Source organism: Clupea harengus, chromosome 4 (genome assembly GCF_900700415.2).
Source record: "Clupea harengus chromosome 4, Ch_v2.0.2, whole genome shotgun sequence".
In the NCBI taxonomy this organism is placed as follows: Eukaryota; Metazoa; Chordata; class Actinopteri; order Clupeiformes; family Clupeidae; genus Clupea; species Clupea harengus.
Window position 1 is genome coordinate 16,589,369 of NC_045155.1, and position 18,081 is coordinate 16,607,449.

Here is an 18,081-nt window from a genome sequence, read left to right on the forward strand (position 1 = left end):
CTGTTTAAAATGTTCCTGTATTATACAGTCAACGATGCAGTCTAGCGGAATCAGTCTGCTTACATTTTGAGTGGTTGAATTATTGAAATAATTATTGAAGTACCAATATCAACAAGAGAATGTACCCATAGCCATTCATGGTATTCAAAACTGCTGGGCAAAAGGCCCATTAAGGATGAATTAATTCAGTCAGATAGCTTTACCCAGTGCTTAGTCTCCTGATACAGTGCATAGCCATGTTATAACTGTAAATCCTGAGGAGTTTACCTTGGCTCCCCTTGATCTCCAGCAGGCCACAACTTCCTTGGCCAGGTTGTGGGTGAGGCTGTTAATGGGCTACATTAGCCTTTCATGAAACATTTATTGCTGGGGTGTACCAGCACTCGGCTCCACTCAGATGACTTGGAGTCCCTGTGTGTGTCTGTCTATGTCCATAATTCTAGGGTTTGAGGAGGATGAAATGGCTGTGGATGAGTGTCAAAGACAGCAGTGTCTCGCTCAACAGCCTCCTGCTGCCTGGCCTGTCAGCACTCAGCCCACCCTCCATTGAGAACTGAGTATGTGCCCAAAGGTCTTATACAATTACTGCTCTGTAATGCATATGATGACCATGACGAGATTTTTTGGTAAAGCCAAAAAAAATTGTACTTCTGTTTGGCTTTTGATATGAATATTACACATGTATTTCTCTCTAGGAACGAATACAGATTGCAAACAGTCATGGTTGCCAATCTAATAGTGTGTGGTTGACATAATTCAGTGTGTGTAACACATATAAACCCATTAGCCTGTTGCATCTAACCTCACCATAGCATTTGGAATGAACGGAACTAAAAATAAAAATGACTAAAAATGTAAACGTCTGTTACAAAACTAATACTAATGTAGCTGACGTACATAATCCTGATTATCTTCGGCCAGCGGATTACAGTAATTTTACTGGCCGTTTATGTGACTTCGTACTTTTTCCGATCATCTCATATCACCACTTCATGTATGATGTCAGATGGCCCCCTCTACCATTGCAAGTTTCCATTAGAAAATGGTTTAAATGTGGGGAGGTATTGGAATCTACTCCATAGTTCCATCTAGGACAGCCTTGGCAAAAGTGTTATTAAATCTATCAATGATTTTTCCTCGTGTGGCTGAAGAAACTGCAAGGTTATGAAAGATGCCGTTATGTTCCGAGCTAGCATTTCAACTCATATTTCAAATTGGCTTTAAAACCCTGCGAACGGTAAAACGCCACTGTGTAACACACTTTCTGTACATATTTAAACATCACTCCTGCTTTCATTTTTTTTCGCTCCCCCTCCTCCTTTCAGTAATTTCTTCATCTCCACAATGAAGTTCTTGTGTGCCACTGTCTGAGAGAAGCCGCAGAAATGCCTTGGCGCAGCGGCTGGAGACGTCATGGATTCCTCAGTGTGGGCTTTGCAGGAAAGCCCTGAGTCTCCGCGATGGAGCCGCTCCAGGTTTCCATGGCAAAGCGGACAAACAGGAGGAAACACTGAGGGAATCCCGTTCTTTTACAGCATTGGACCATTATAAACACCCAGAGCGGGGAAGGAAGCCGCTCTTGATACTCAAGTAATCCTCTGAGCAAGGAAAGGGAGCTCATACTATAACTTTAGCAAGCGGTTCTGTTTTACCTCCATGATTTTTAGCACTTAAAAAGGAGTATTTGCCATTGAATACTTCGTTGCAGATTCATCCATTCACCGGAATTTTTACCTGCTATGAGATATAGCTGAACATTTTTCTTCTTTTATCAGTGATTTTGAATTTTTATTTTCCAAATGTTTAGAGAGACTTGGAGGCTGGCGCAGTACCACCACATGAGGTCGATGGATCAAGGTATGGATGGCGCGTGCTGAAGTGTTGTGATCTGATTTCTGGTAATCAACAATTTGATACTATTTAACAACTTTTTGTAAAAAAAAAAAAAAAAAAAAAAGACCTCACATATGCAAGCTGCAAAATATAGCGTTGGGTTTTATTACATTCCTGTTCAATGGTAACTGCTTTCCTAAATCTCAGCCAGCAGCATGCTATCAGAAATATTTAAAAAAAAGTAAACTACGGGTTGGGCTATCCATACTTACTTCCATACCGGTAAATGGTCTAAAAGGAAAAAATCACATGATTCACAAAACGTTAAATGAAAGTATTAAAAATCAAAGTGTTGTTTGACTTGACATGACAGACAGCCGTGTGGATGCTGGCATAAACAGGAGACTTTCTCACAGGGATGTTATATAGAAAGACACCTCTGACTGTCACTGATCTCTCACAAGACAGTGGCTGTTACTGAGCTGTGCAGTTTAGAGACGTTTTTCAAATTGAATTGAACGTTAGGTGCCCTTGCCTCATTGAAATGCCTAGTTATATAAGCAGCATGACATTTTTGAAGGTACTGTTCGACCTAGACTAGTGAACGATTTGCTTTGCCCCACGAGAAGACTTGTGCGTCCGTGTGGATTCCTTATAGAGGGCACATCTGACATAATTATCCACAAGCGAGTAGACAATCCATGTCCAGTGGGCACTATAACATGAAAATGTTCGCTGAGACAGTCTGCCCATCTAGGCATAATTGGAGCGCGTTTACAGGATCTGACGGGTTAGGCTGCGTGTATCTGTTCAAATTTGTTTTCGTGAATACTATCACAGACAACGGGTGCCAATCATATTGGCTGAGTAGACCGAGGCCTACAGGTGTCCTATCTGTCTCCGTCCATTACTTCATGATGCCCGCTGTCATCATGGCCATTCTATGTCTCCCTGACAAATGGTTGTATGGAAACACTATGACTCCCCAAGGGGGTGTGTCAAGTCAGTGAAGCCAAAGAGGATGCTGTAATTGCACCTGTCACTCTCTAACTTATCAACAGGAGGCGTATTCCGTCACTTTTTCGCTAATGTGCTGTCCTAGAAGCGCTACTGTATGAGTCCAGACACGCCTTATCTTCATGTGGTCGAGATGAAACAGGAAGCCAATGAGGAAGGCTTGTAGTCTGCCAGCCTTCAAATACAGCAAAAGCGTCTTTGAATTTAGCGTATAGCCTACCCCTACCTCTACCTCCCCTCATTCCCTAAGCGTCACCGGCTGCTTCCTTGCCAGATTTTGTTTGCGTTGGAGACGAGACGCTATTCCGTGGCAGCTTTCCGAATGGTCACCGTTTTCCTAAAGTAAACGATAAAATAACTCAGATGACCTCTTTTTACGACGACAAAGTGAATGCGCTCGAATTGGCTGAAGAGCTCAGTCAAGTGCACTGCCAAGATGACTTGGAGTTTGCGTACCTGTTTGAGTATGAGCCGCCAAGCAGCGAATTCCCTGAGGATAATCGAGGTTTGTTGTGCTTATCTAAATTGTATGATTAAAGGAGAAACACAATGTGTAGGCCTATGTGGAGCGCATATTTAACTGAGTTACCTGCTTTATCCTTAAACCTCTGTAAAACGCATTTTAATTACGTGACAGTTCATCCCAGTGCACTTTTAGCGATATCTCGTTATTAAAGGCATTCTAAACTGAAACAGGTCTGTTTTGGAGAAAGCACTGCTCGATCATTACAGTTTGCTCTTACACCATGTTTTACGTGGAGATTTATGAACAATGCTATGAATGATTACTTGATTTCTTACATTTACAGCCACTTAAAGCCCCAATTGATTTTCTGTTACTGTATGGACTCAGAGACTGAACAGAATGTTGAGCCTTTGATTAGTCTCATACAGTACAATCAGGAGATTGGATTCAAATAGATAATTTTGATGTTGAAACCGAAGGGGTTCTTTGTATCTGCTGCTGTTGTTTCTGCAGCTACTGTTGCCTAATTCGCTGTTCTGCATGTACATACTTTATATGACGGTTTCTGCTTAACCTAACAGATCTGTATTTATGATCCTTTACTTGTGTGTTCCTTTGGTAGATGAGTCAAATCTCTGCACACACAAAGTGCTTAACCCCCCCAACAGCCTCTCCTACACCCTGGAGGACCCCTCCGGGTTTGGCTTTAAGTCCTGCAGCCCATCCTATAGTGAGCCGAACCCTGAGGGCCTGCCTGACTACGAGACCTTGGAGGTGAAAAGCTTCCTGGGCCAGGTGCGTCAGTCCGGTGCTCCGGCACTCAGCCCCCGCATTGAGATCACCCCGTCCCGTGAGCATTACAACCACGGCCGTGACTCACTGCAGGGCCAGCTGCTCAACACCAGCCCGCGGCAGGCCCTGACGGTGCCAGGGCAAGACAGCCTGGCCTACCGAGAGCCAGCCTGCCTGAGTCCGGCTAGCAGCAACTCCTCCACCAGCTGGCACTCCGAGAGCTACTCACCCTGGGCCTCACCTTGCGTGTCGCCCAGCAACGGCCAGGCAACTGGCGACTTGTGCCCGCGCTTTCAGGGCATCCAGACCAGCGGCGGCTCCCCGCGCGTGTCTCCGGGCACGTCCCCCCACACCAGCCTGACGGAGGACTGTGCAGGCGGCCAGCGCTCGCCCTCCCCACGACCCGGCTCGCGCTCCACCTCCCCACAGGGCAAGCGCACCTATCACATGTACCGCAACCCTGGCCTCATCACCGGGCACCGCTCCCGCAGCCCCTCCCCTCACAGCGCTCACGACAACCACCAGTCTGGCATCAGTGTGAGTCTCCACTATGGGTCGGAGGTCATCAATGGCTACAATGCAGCCCAGCCCAGCTCCGTGCCTACCAAGATCATCAGGACGACCAACAGCAGCCAGGCGTACGGCCTCTACCAAGAAACCCCAACTGAGAGCTATGTGTTGCCATGTCAACAGGATGTTAAAAACAAACCCGAGTCATTTTACGTCATCCCACCCCCCCTCTGGACCAAACAGCTTCCAGCCATCCCAGGCATTTGCAGGTGATTACAAAAGTGACCATGTTAACACGTGTGCAAGACTATGTGAAAGAAAAAAGAGTAGCCTCTAACTAACTAACTACATCACAGACAGAAATAGTTCAGTGCATGTGATGTCAAATCATCCTCAAAATAACACTGTCAGAATGAATCACCAATAATTAATAGAACTGGATGTATGACATATCAATTTAAGTGTTTTTTTGCGTGTGTGTGTTTGTGTGTCTGTGTGTGTGATGTATGTATGCTGTTATCACATCTCCCAGCATCCCTGTGGCCTCTCTCCCACCTTTGGAGTGGCCCCTGCCCAGTCGTACTGACCAGTATGAGTTGCACATTGAGGTCCAGCCCAAACCACACCATCGTGCTCATTACGAGACGGAGGGCAGCCGTGGGGCAGTCAAAGCCCCTACAGGGGGACACCCAGTAGTGCAGGTACAGCCTCTCTCACTCCCAATATCATACTCTTTGTCCTTCTCTCTTTCTCTCTGTGAGTCTTTCACATGCTCTCATCACTCGTTCTCCGCCACTTTATCTGTGTATCTCTCTCACATACAGGCCCCTGTGTGATGGTATTTCCTTTTGATTATATAATGAACAGGACTCTTGCCTCAAGTCATGTTTATGGAAATGGCCTAGAAAGAAACAGAGAGAATGAGTGTGTGTGTGTGTGTGTCTGCATGCATGTGGGTGTGTGTTTGTGTGTGTGCGTGTCTGTTTGAATGCATGTGGATGTGTGTTTGTGTAGACATACATGTGTGTCACCCAATGAAAGGAATCACAGGTCTCAGAACAGTGACTCTGGCACTTCATTCAGTAGTTGTTTTAAAAAAGCTCTGGACAAGATTCAGGACTTCTGTTACGGGTATGAGTATTATTAAATATTTGAAATATTACTCCGGTGAATTAGTGGCCTGGCAGCCTCTGTTTGTTTCTTTGCGCAGAGACATGGTGGCCATCTCTGGATCCAAAGACCACTGGCAGGATTTAAAAATAGCATGAGGCATGCTCAGCTCTGTCTCCGACGTGGCCTGTGTTTGTGTTTGAGGTATCTTCAAGCATTCGAGCACATGTTCGAAAGCTTTTAAAGCTTGAATTAAAGCAGCATTTCAACAACTTCCTCCTAAAGGTGAATTGATTACAATGCGAGAGAGGAACTGGCTTCTTCCACGTCTGAGGCACAGTCTCCTAAACATAAAAGCCAGAACTTATGAATTTGATTTTCATTCAAACGGATCTGATTATTTCGTTCCTGGTGTGCTGTTGTGAAAAGTGGCATGGATGAGGTGAAGCCAGAGACTTGCCGCTCCCCGTGTTTACCACCAAGGTTTTGGTGTTACTATGGTAAGCTGTTTGGTACTCAGTGTAAACTGTGTGTAATGATGTGTTTAGCAGAACTTTGAGGGTGTGCTGCCCAGGCTGACCTCTGGTGCAGGGTCATTTTCACACACACACACACACACACACACACACACACACACACACACACACACACACACACACACACACACACACACACACACACACATACGCAGTCAGAGTATTTACGGCTTTCCATTGGCTGCTATGTGTTGTGGTCAGTGTAGCTTACTGTGGTGAGTCACATGTTCGTGGATGACTGTGACAAGGGGCTCCTTCTTTATATCCTCATTTCATACTTTCATTCTCCTTTTTATTATTTTCGTCTTCCTCACCTGCTGTTCTACTTTCTGTGCACCACTCACCTCCTCTCCTCTCCTTCCCTGAGCACACTTGGGTTCCCCCCAAACTCTCCCTCTCTCTGCTCTCTCCCCCCCCCCCCCAACCCCCCCTTCCACTTTACTTTTCCAACCTCTCTCCTGAATCACGATTTGCATCCATGGTAACAAGGTTCTCTAGTGGCCCCTGGCAACGAGAGTGTTTGCTACAAGCCTAAGGCTTCTCTTTCACCCCTGCAGACACACACACACACACACACACACACACACACACACACACACACACACACACACACACACAAACACACACACACACACACACACACACACACACACACACACACACACACACACACACACACACACACACACACACACACACATCCACAATCTGTCCTCTCAATGCATAAACCTACCCTTTGAGAAAAGCGTCAAACTTTTCTTGAAAATCATGAAAATACTATTTTTAAATCAAGCTAGGCCTATCCCACTAAAAGCAGACTTAGACTAAAAGGGACAGGGTATTATACAATACAGGGTATTATACAATCTAAAGGTTATGAAATGGAAACCATGTAATTACTCATTTAACAAATCGTTTTTTTGTGTTTATGACTGGAAATATATATGTTAGGGGTGTAAGTAATAGGCTATTACAAGTAACAGTTAGACATTTAGCAGTTTTTTCTACAATATGACACAGTGCCCTGTGATTGCTACAACAACAACCCAGATGATGCCTTCCCTATTAGATATAAAGAACATTATGATTTAAATAAATGTTCTACTTGTTCCATCTCCATCAACATCTGTCTTCATTGGTTGACTTGAATTGTTGCCTTTTGAGTCAATGTATTGATCCAAACTGATGTATCATGAATACCATACTGTATGTCTTAGCTCTGATATCATGTCAATAACCTGCTGTCAAAAAGTTCTCGTCAGCAACAAGACTATTCTTTATTTAAATGCAGGCCAATTTGGTGAGATCTGTATGCAAGTGTTATATCTCATAACAAAAGCATTACACTTGTAGAAAGTGTTGAAAAGAGATGATGAGGGGAGGATGGTGAAGACACCTCTTCTTTCTGAAGCACGTAAATATAGCTGCTGCTTCATGCTTCGTGGTTTCTGCAGACTTCCTTCCGAATACTTCTCTGCTATCCGTCTTGAGCTGGGGGTGGGGGGGTGGGGTCAACGAGTGGGTGGGTGGGTGGGTGAAGGTGTGTGTGTGTGACAGGTAAGTATTGATATATAGCTGTATTTTACTTTTGGTCCAAAGTAAAAAGGTTTCAAATGTAATGTATCTTTTTAGGCGTTTTAGGGGGCTGATATGGTCTGTAAAGGAAGATCTACTGCTGTATTAAATACTAATCATCAATCGCCTTGCTCATCTCAAACATGTTAAAACTACAGAATCACTTGATTGTACTCAAGTTCACTCACTTGCCTACAAACACACACTCAGACTAACACTATACTAAGCTTGATGCAACTGATATCATCTTTAGTCAGATAAGTCACTGTTGTTTTTACCCCCTTTGAAGACAGTTACAAGATCTACATAACTCAGTTGTAACTGTATGCATATCTACCACATAACGTGTGTGTGTGTGTGTGTGTGTGTGTGTGTGTGTGTGTGTGTGTGTGTGTGTGTGTGTGTGTGTGTGTGTGTGTGTGTGTGTGTGTGTGCGTGTGTGCTGTCATAGACTCAACCAGGCAGACAGCTGTGCTCTCAGGATGTATGAGTGCTGAGCATTGTGTTTATGTTTGTGTCTACATTTCCATGTGTTTTGGTATAGTGTATAGGGGGGGCATATGTGTATGTATGCATATGCATGCTTATGTTTGTGCATTTCTGTCTGCATGCATTTTCCATATATGCATGTAAAGTGCATAGTCAGCCTATGGCACATGATATCTACCTTCAGATGGAGGCTCTGTCAAGCAAATGAAAGGGTGTTGGTGCGTGACCATGGTCTGTAACAGTGTCACATTACAAAGTGCAAAGTGTGTGTATGTGTGTGTGTGTCTGTTTCTCTGCATGTCTCATGAGGATTCTAACTGTCTAAGATAGGGGAACTTTCCTGTGTGATCAGAGGAAGCAGACTGATGTGTTAAAATAACATTTCTATTTTTGCTAGAGCTATGGCTGGGGAAAGTAATAGTTGCATCAAACAATAACATGAAAGATTCTGCATCAAAATACAGAAGATTTAAATTATCAACATATTAAATCCGAGCTTTTATTTAGGAATAAAAAAACATGAAGGACAAGATGCATCGTGATGCATCAAGAATCGTTTTATAATCAAATCTTTACCCTTTGAATCGTAATCCAATCCAATCGTGAGGTTCTACCTAGCCCCAACTCCATCCAGAGCTCACGATGCTGCCACTGTGAGCTCTGGGTAGTGTTGGGGCTTTGTCAGAGTAATATTGGGATAAAGATAATGATAGTGACAGGATGTTTGCCTTTATATGATCTTGTGTCCTCTAGTATTACTCATGTCAACGTCTTAACTTAGCATATAAAACTGTATATAGAAGTGTATAAAACTAACTTAGCATATAAAACTGTATATATAAATGTATTAAACTAACTTAGCATATAAAACTGTATATATAAGTGTATAAAACTAACTTAGCATATAAAACTGTATATATAATTGTATAAAACTAACTTAGCATATAAAACTGTATATATAACTGTATAAAACTGACTACAGCATATAAAACTGTATATATATAACTGTATAAAACTAACTATAGCATATAAAACTGCGTTGAAATTGAACATGTTATGGTGCTGTGTTATCTTGCGTAGCTGCGTGGATACCGAGGGAAGGAGCCTCTTGGGCTGCAGATCTTTATCGGCACAGCAGATGAGCGCATCCTCAAGCCACATGCCTTCTACCAGGTGCACCGCATCACCGGCAAGACCGTCACCACCTCCAGCTATGAGAAGATAATCAGCTGCACCAAAGTCCTGGAGATCCCCTTGGAGCCCAAGAACAACATGAAGGCCATGTGAGTCCAATTGTACTGGAATTGTATGTGTGTGTGTGTGTATACATTTGGGGGGAAACTACTGTCTTTACCCAAGTAGATGTACTGTTGTTTCATTGTTGCGGCTGTTCAAAGCACGTCTGGACATTTACTGTAATTGGATCAAGTTACTAATGTATAGAATGAAAATGTGTGTGTGTGTGTGTGTGTGTGTGTGTGTGTGTGTGTGTGTGTTTATGTTTATGTTTATGTTTGTGTGTGTGTGTATGTTCTTAGAATTGACTGTGCTGGGATCTTGAAACTCCGTAATGCGGACATCGAGCTGAGGAAAGGCGAGACAGACATCGGCCGTAAGAACACGCGTGTGCGTGTGGTGTTCCGTGTGCACATTCCCCAGCCCAGCGGCCAGTACATCTCACTGCAGACGGCTTCCCATCCCATCGAATGCTGTGAGTTCCCTATGACCTTTGACCTTAGTTGTGTAACATGTGACAATGGCACTGATGAACCCAGATACACAGCAGTTAAGTGTCCCAATATGACAGACACTGTCATGTAGAGCCTGCAGTGTCTGAGACAAAACATTCTTCCGTGAAGAACCACAATAATACTTAATGTGTCTCACAAGAATGGACCTACGTACTACAAAATCACTTCCTTAGATGAATCGACAATCTGTAAATTCAATAGAGTTTCTCTTTATTAGACAACCAGAGAGTACAAATAGTGCATGGCACGGCCAAACCACAGCATAGCAGGACTGCGGTGTGATGCTGCATTTAATCCCTCCTATCTCAACGACATGTCACTGGCATCATGTAACATGATCCAGAAATGATTGTTACTTGTGTGGCATTTCATTTAGCAGGAAGTCTCAAGATTTAAATCTCTTGCACAATGATGTAGAAAACTGAAATACTGGAATAATGTCCAACTCAGATCAGCACAAATGTAGTTGTATGTTGTGTGTCCATGTTGTTCAGCTGTTTTGACGGGAACCATCCATAGCAGGTGTAACAATGTAAACAAATAAACCGAGTCAAGAGCACTCACTCACAGTGCATCACAGATATGCTTCTAGGGAGGTCTGTATGTGTGTATGGAAGGACGTCTGTGTTTTCTGTTCTATAAAAGTTTTGCTATTGTTAACTGTTAAGAATAACTCTTCAGAGAGAAAATGTACACAAATGCACGCACACACACACACACACACACACACACACACACACACACACACACACACACACACACACGCACAGACACACACACACACACACACACACACACACAGACACACACACACACCTTCATTCATTCACTGAGCATCTCGTCAGGGGTGGGCCAGGTGTTGTTTAGCTTGTTTACTTAGCCCGGGCTTCACACACCTGTCCAAAGGTCTTGGCCCAGGTGTTTGCCTGGGATTGGCTTGGACGGATATTGAGTTGCTGGATGAAGCCACCGGCTGGTTTATTAATGGACATTGATTTAGGCATTTCCTCTTGATTAAAAAAACAAACAAAAATAAATGAAAAGCCCTTCTGACTCATCAATGTCATTACCCGGGTTCATAGTTGGCAGACAACATAGACCAATACAAAGCAATAACGTCAGCTTTTAAAGGGTTTGTTGTGGCTAATACATAGTGTTAATTACTGGCTTCAGTGTATTCTCACATCCATATACTGTACACAATCAGTGCTCTGCCATAAATAACGTGAAGGTCTATATGCATGCTTCAAATTAGACTTCAGAAAAAATTATGAAAGTTGTCAAGGCAAGAGTAATTTATAGAACAATTACTTTTCTGTCATTGCTGTTTATGTGGTTAGTGATTGCTTTCACTCCAGTGGGAGTGCACTCTTTGAACCTTCTGCATGGTTTTGGTCAGGATTAGCATCTCAGCATACGTACCTCAGCAGTGTGGAGGAGTTAGAAGTATGAGATGTGGCTGTGGTGGTTAAGGCTTGATGTTAGTTCCCAGCCATAATATGTGCATGTCTGTGTTTGCGTGTGAATGTAACTTATGTGTAACTCTCTCCTGTGCGGTGTGCAGCCCAGCGCTCGGCTCATGAGCTGCCCATGGTGGAGAAGCAGGACCTGGACAGCTGCAGTGTGCTGGGAGGCCAACAGATGATCCTCACTGGACAGAACTTCAGCTCCGACTCCAAAGTCATCTTCACAGAGAAGACCCATGGTGCGTACACCAAAGACCTCTTGCTTGTATGGAGTGGGTTTCTGTGTGTGTGTGGGGGGTGTGTGTGTGTGTGTGAGTGTGAGTGTGTGTGTATGTGTATGTGTGTGTGGGGGGGTGGGGGTGGGTGTGTGAGTGTGAGTGTGTGTGTGTGGGGGGGAGGGTAGGGTGTGTGTATGTGTGTGTGTGTGTGTGTGTGTGTGTGTGTGGGGGGGGTTGTCATGGTGCAGTGGAAACATATCACTGTGTATGCTCTGTATGCTCTGCATTAGTTGAATTTGAGGAAAGAACCAATATGGTTGTCTGCACTAGGTGTTTAATGAAGTAGAGCACTTGGGGGTTGAATTGTGTGTGAGAATGCATGATGCCAGAGTGGTAGAAGCACACACTTTCACAGAAACTGAAAGAGAGGCTTGACAGGAATCCACACGGCCCTCGAGTAAGAACGCAAGAACAGGAGAACTGTCTTATCGCTCAGAGAAAGGTTGCCCCACTAGGATGACGGTTTTCACTTTCATGTGAAACTCTCTCTTTCTCTCTTTCCTCCCACTCTCAAAGTCCCCATTCTCTCTCTCTCTCTCTTTCTCTCTCTCTCTCTATCTCTCCCCCTCTCTCTAGCACTGAGCCGAGCTGTGCTGAGGCAGATCCATCTTTGTGCGTCCCAGATACAGTTCAGCTCAATGTATGAGCACCTGGGCTTCTTTGAGGAGTCCAGGCCTGGCCAGTGGTGTTGTGTAGCTTACGCGAGTTTACGCGGCAGGCATTTGCATGGCTCTGCTGATAAGATGGCAGCCCCACTTTCCCTTGGCCTTTAGCCCTCCTGCTGTTATCCAGCCACCATCTCTGCTCTCGGCCACTGCACTGCTGCTCTGTCACAGGCTTCAGAGATGCATAGACATCACAGCCTTGACATGGAAATGCTCCGTTGCAGATGGTGTTTGGGTATGTAGTGTAGTTGGGCCTATTCTAAAGAAGGAAATTCTGAAAATAAATGAGGGTTCAGTACAATATTGTATATAATAATAATAACAATAATAATAATCATCATCATCATCATAATACTAATGGATCAGGGTCTAATAACAGTTTATATTCCTATTTCTGTCAATTCTGACAAGCACACTGGATTTGACACAACTCTTGAAACAGGAGATAAAATGAATGGCTGAAATCATTGTTGACAAGCGGACCACTATGACATCCGTCCCAGGTAGCACCTGATATGTGACAGCAGTAAAGATCCAGAATACATAGGGAACGCAGAGCAGCTCAGATTTCCCCAGAGCAGGTGCACCAGTCAGGTGGCTTACTGGCCATACATGAATATGCTACGAGACAAGAGGAAGAAACTAAATGTATGCTTTCATATATAGAAGAGAAAGAGAAAAGTGGAGAGAAGAGGGAGGGAGGGAGAAAGAGTGAGAGTGAGAGAGAGCTGCCACTCTGAGCCCTGACGGTTGAGCCTGCAGCCCCACACCCTGCAGTTCTCCCTGTGTCCGCCCTGCTGCCATTTGAATCCTGACCTTTCCTAATCTCCACCAGACGCATTTGCATGGCGCTCAGATTTCTGATGCAAAACCAGGCCATCCACATGGTGTATCATCCACCAGGCCATCCACATGGTTTATCATCCACCAGGCCATCCACATGGCTTCATCAGGAGTTTCATGGCTCTTTACGCAGGCTTTCCTCAAACCTACATTAGATCCTGCAGCTTTTAACAAGTGTGGCAGTCCCTACTACAGACTCTTACTAGTATACCTTTCTATTATGGGGAGGTAAAATTATCTATTTTCCTTGCAGTGTAAATGCATGCTAGTATTTTACATATGAGCTGCATATAACTTTATGTTAGTTTAACCACTATTGGTAATAGACACCTTCCCACATAGTTAGCAATATTGTAGGTTCCCACTGACCACACACTCTGTGCAGTGCTAATCAGTCATGCTGGTCACATGCTTTGGAGCATTTGACCATGAAATTGTGGTGGAGGATGTACAGTGACACCAGTGAGATCATCACTTTCACTGCCTCTCAGCCAATGCACCACACAGTCAGAGCACATGTCTGTTATGTAGATGTGTGGCTATACACCATGTACCACTGGATGCTCCAAACACCACGGTGTAGCCATGGCTCTAGCACTGGATGCTCCAAACACCACGGTATAGCCATGGCTCTAGCACTGGATGCTCCAAACACCACGGTGTAGCCATGGCTCTAGCACGGTGGGCCCAGAAGCTACTGCAGCTGTGTCAGCGACGGCTGTCTTCACTTCACGCTTAGGCTCTACCTTGCAGCGAGATATTGGCAGATGGCCTCTCCTTGTGAGTGTATGTATGTGTGAGAGTGTGTGAGTGTGTGTGAGTGTGTGTGTGTGTGTGTGTGTGTGTGTGTGTGTGTGTGTGTGTGTGTGTGTGTGTCTTGAACATGTGGTAACGCTATCATCTCCAACCCAGTTTCTTTGTGGCTGCTAGTTTTTATCTTTCTGACTGAAGAATAGAGAGATTGAATGAAAGTAAAGTTCCTATTGTGAGGGATTTGTTCAATATTTGAAAATGGTCTGTTTACAGAAAATAGCTATTCACTCAGCTATCAGTACTACCCTATTCTATTAAATCTTTTAGATTGTGTACCTGGTCTGTGTCTGTGCATGTATAGTTGTCTTTTGTGCAGTTGTTTTTTCTATTTTTGTGCAGTTGAGTGTGTGTGTTGTCAGTTGTCATGCATTGTCATATTTTGTGTCTGGTGTGTGCTCTGGTTGTTGTGTTGGGGTGTTTGTTGTGTCTGGTGTGTGCTCTGGTTGTTGTGTTGTGGTGTTTGTTGTGTCTGGTGTGTGCTCTGGTTGTTGAGTTGGGGTGTCTGTTGTGTCTGGTGTGTGCTCTGGTTGTTGTGTTTTCTGTGTATCTGGACTGTGTTTATGGTCCTGGGGTTTGTATGAGAGCTGCTCAGGAAGCAGAGAGGGGGAGAGCGCTTGCTCGGCCCGGAGGCCTGACTCACTCGCTCCATCTCCTCAAACCCCAGCTAAGCCAGCCGCGCTACGTGGACTCCCTTGGGTGCTTCCTTCTCTTTCTCTCACAGATTCACTTTCCCTTTTTTTTGGGACCGGGGTTCCCTGCTCTGTTATTTCACTCCGTAACTATGCTTGGACGTCAGAGAAAGAGAGAGATGGGTTTGGAAAGAAAGAGAGAGAGGGGGTTTGGAAAGAAAGAGAGAGAGAGGGGTTTTGCTGTTGTTCTGGAGGGTTTCTCTGGATGACACACAAGTGTGCATGACGAGCAAACCTGACATCCCTGTGAATGGGAGACAGCTGCATCTGTCTGCTGTTTCTCTCTGGCTCACGGAAGAGAGGCCGACCCAGGAGAGCCCCTGGCCCAGCAAACCTGGCCTCGGCTTGGAGTTCAGGCTTCAGCTGTTCAGGGCCTCCAGTAGAGGACTGAGAGTAGAATGAGAAGCACTCAGCACCTGTCCTTTAGGCAGATTGCACACAATCCATCACATCGCTCCTTGGACTGTCGTACCTGGCAACGTTCTCGGAATACCCTTTGTCCCAGTGTCATGCTGACTCATTCGAGCCGAGCGAACGGGCGCACAACCTAGAATGTGGTTTGGGAAATTCCCATGAATTACTTTAAAACACACCGCTATACTTCTAAACAACGTTTGCGCCATATGATAGGTATGCAGTTAATGAGTCATTTCAATTGCATTCATTAGAATGCTGCCAGGTTTATGATTTTCAGGAAACCAAAACGTTTGTTAACACTTTATTTGGATAGTCCGCCTACAGAGACTTAACAGATGGTTTGTTGAAATTCAAGTTCAGTCTTTCTAATTGTTCACTGAACATCACCTTAACCAAACCCAACACCTAACCCTAACCTTAACTCTAAATTGTAGTTAACAGAATTTCAACAGATATCTTATAATCTTAGCATCTGTAGATAGTCTATAAGGGACCATCGAAATAAAGTGTGACCAAAAATATATATATATAGAACAGGCTATAGAATTAGTACATTTGTTTCAATTTATTTACATTAACATAATGGGACTGCATTACACAAGGCAGAACAATTGCTCTCAGCAGGCTTTGGCTTTTAGGTCGGCCATTGATTTCCATCCTTTCTGCGTGCCCTAACTCTTAGGTGAGGAAGTTGAAATGCACCTTCACTGCATGAAGCAACTTAAGATAGATTTGGTCATGCTTTCATTCTTTGTATGGGCTACTTTTTATACTGACACATTCACCAGCATTAAATAGCTAACACCTTCCTTTTCCCCCTTTAATAAGAATTCATATTCATATTCATAAGTGCCATTAAAGGCCGTTATAAATATGAACACATTATCTCAAAAGTCATGCACCCAGATGCCCATTGTTAGAAAGACCTGCTCTACAGGTTTAGCTTGTTTGTTTACTTCCTCCTCTCACATGACCAAATTCATGCTACACGTTGACGTCTAGCACACACTTGACTCGAGCATGGACATTAACAGAGAGCTGAGAACCCTATTGCCACGCTCATGGTCATGCATGTCTTCTGATATGGACTCTTCATCTGGTCAAGACCTCTGGAAGGACAGGAAGTGATGTTGCGGTGGTGTTATAGCTTCACTCAGGCCCTCACCCGCCCTGCGCCTGTGTGACGTAGTGTAAGGTTAAAGAGGAAGTGCTCATGGGCTTTCGTGACTCACCTGTCCCACGCTGCTCCAAAGAAAGATTTACTTCATTGATGACAGTAGATTTGACATCTGGCATTGACATCTAGTGTCTTTGATGCCGAGAAGGTCATGCCATTGTCATCTTGGGAAGGGGATGTACCCTGTTGTGTAAAACTGTGCTTTCCCAAGTGATATTACTGTTATGATAATAGGTGTCTTTGCATTGTGTTTCAAAGTAATTTGTTCTAAATGTCAGATAGATAGATTTCAGGTTGTCAATGATAAGATTTGACCTGTTGTGCAAGAAATTGCTCTGTCAGAAGCATTCACACTGAAATTGTGTGGGTGTTTAAACAGTGTTTCGTGCAAATATCCTGGTCCAATTGTTTTTCTTTCTGTCACTCTTTCTCTCTCTTTCTCTGTCTCGCTCCTGTCTTTCTCTCTTTCTCTGTAGATGGACAGCAGATCTGGGAAGCGGAGGCCACCGTAGACAAGGACAAGAGCCAACCTGTAAGGGTTACACTGCTTGGTTTTGTGCCACAACTGATCATATCTTTTACCCAAAATCTCACTACAAAAAAATGACCAGACTTGAATTTTTTGTAAAACCTATTCTATACAATTTCTAATATGTCATTTGAAAACCAAGCATGTTACTGAGTGCTGAGTATTGAGATGTGACATGCTTCTGTATGGATATCCTAGAGCATGCTCTTCATTGAGGTCCCTCCTTTCCGTGACCCGTCCATCTGCCACCCAGTGAAGGTTAACTTCTATGTGATCAATGGGAAGAGGAAGAGGAGCCAACCACAACACTTTACTTACACTCCCCTCCCAGGTAGGCCACACACACACATGCTTGCACGCACACACACACACACACATATGCATGCACGCACGCACGCACACACATGCACACACACACACATACACACACACACACACACACACATTTTATTTCTTTATTTGGATTGACAGGTTGAATACATATCATGGCAAGATCCAAACTATACTTCTATACTTCTAGTAAAACATTCTTACTGCAGCAAAGAGTCAGTCCATAATATGCACATTGATGACATTCCAAGATGAATAGACTACCAATTATAGTTGACATCGAGCAATACTTTGTGAGTACCTTGGCTCTGTATCATCAGGCATGTTTTTGGTTTGTAGCTGACTCATTTCAAACTTGATATAACCCCGGGTTTCTGTCTCATAATCATAAGACACATTAATTGATAGGAAGATAGGAAGGATTCCAAGAACATTTGAAAGGGGAACATAAACGCCATCAACACTATGCTTATATGCGCACTTGTGTGACTGTATGTATCTGATGATCTAAACCAGGGCTGTCACAGAAAGCTTATCACTACTGTCATAGGACAGGTCAACTGTGACTGGCATTGTTAGGTTCTGTGAAGCGGAACAGTTGAGTATTGAACTTGCTTAGTGATACAGTGGCGAGTACACAAACACGCATAAGCACACACAGACGTTTACAAAAACACTATGTGAAAAGTACCTTCTGTGTTGTTATACGAACCATCGCAGATAGTAATATTTGTGTGTGTGTGTGTGTCTTTGTACACTTGTGTGTGTGTTTGTGTGTGCTGCAGTGGCCTCCAT

At 44.0% G+C, this 18,081-nt stretch overlaps 1 protein-coding gene across 1 annotated transcript in view; it reads left to right on the forward strand.

Annotated features, from left to right (window-relative positions):
• The first annotated feature begins 4,460 nt into the window (after window positions 1–4,460).
• The window catches only part of nfatc2a (nuclear factor of activated T cells 2a), a 14,666-nt gene continuing 1,045 nt past the window's right edge, over window positions 4,461–18,081 (forward strand). Inside the window, exons 1-8 of the mRNA XM_012834488.3 lie at window positions 4,461–4,887; window positions 5,151–5,319; window positions 9,409–9,611; window positions 9,867–10,039; window positions 11,644–11,784; window positions 16,904–16,959; window positions 17,155–17,287; window positions 18,072–18,081. The exon at window positions 18,072–18,081 is cut by the window's right edge and continues 1,045 nt beyond it. Coding sequence (XP_012689942.3) covers window positions 4,556–4,887; window positions 5,151–5,319; window positions 9,409–9,611; window positions 9,867–10,039; window positions 11,644–11,784; window positions 16,904–16,959; window positions 17,155–17,287; window positions 18,072–18,081 — 1,217 coding nt within the window. The 5' untranslated portion in view covers window positions 4,461–4,555. The remainder of the gene's footprint in view (window positions 4,888–5,150; window positions 5,320–9,408; window positions 9,612–9,866; window positions 10,040–11,643; window positions 11,785–16,903; window positions 16,960–17,154; window positions 17,288–18,071) is intronic.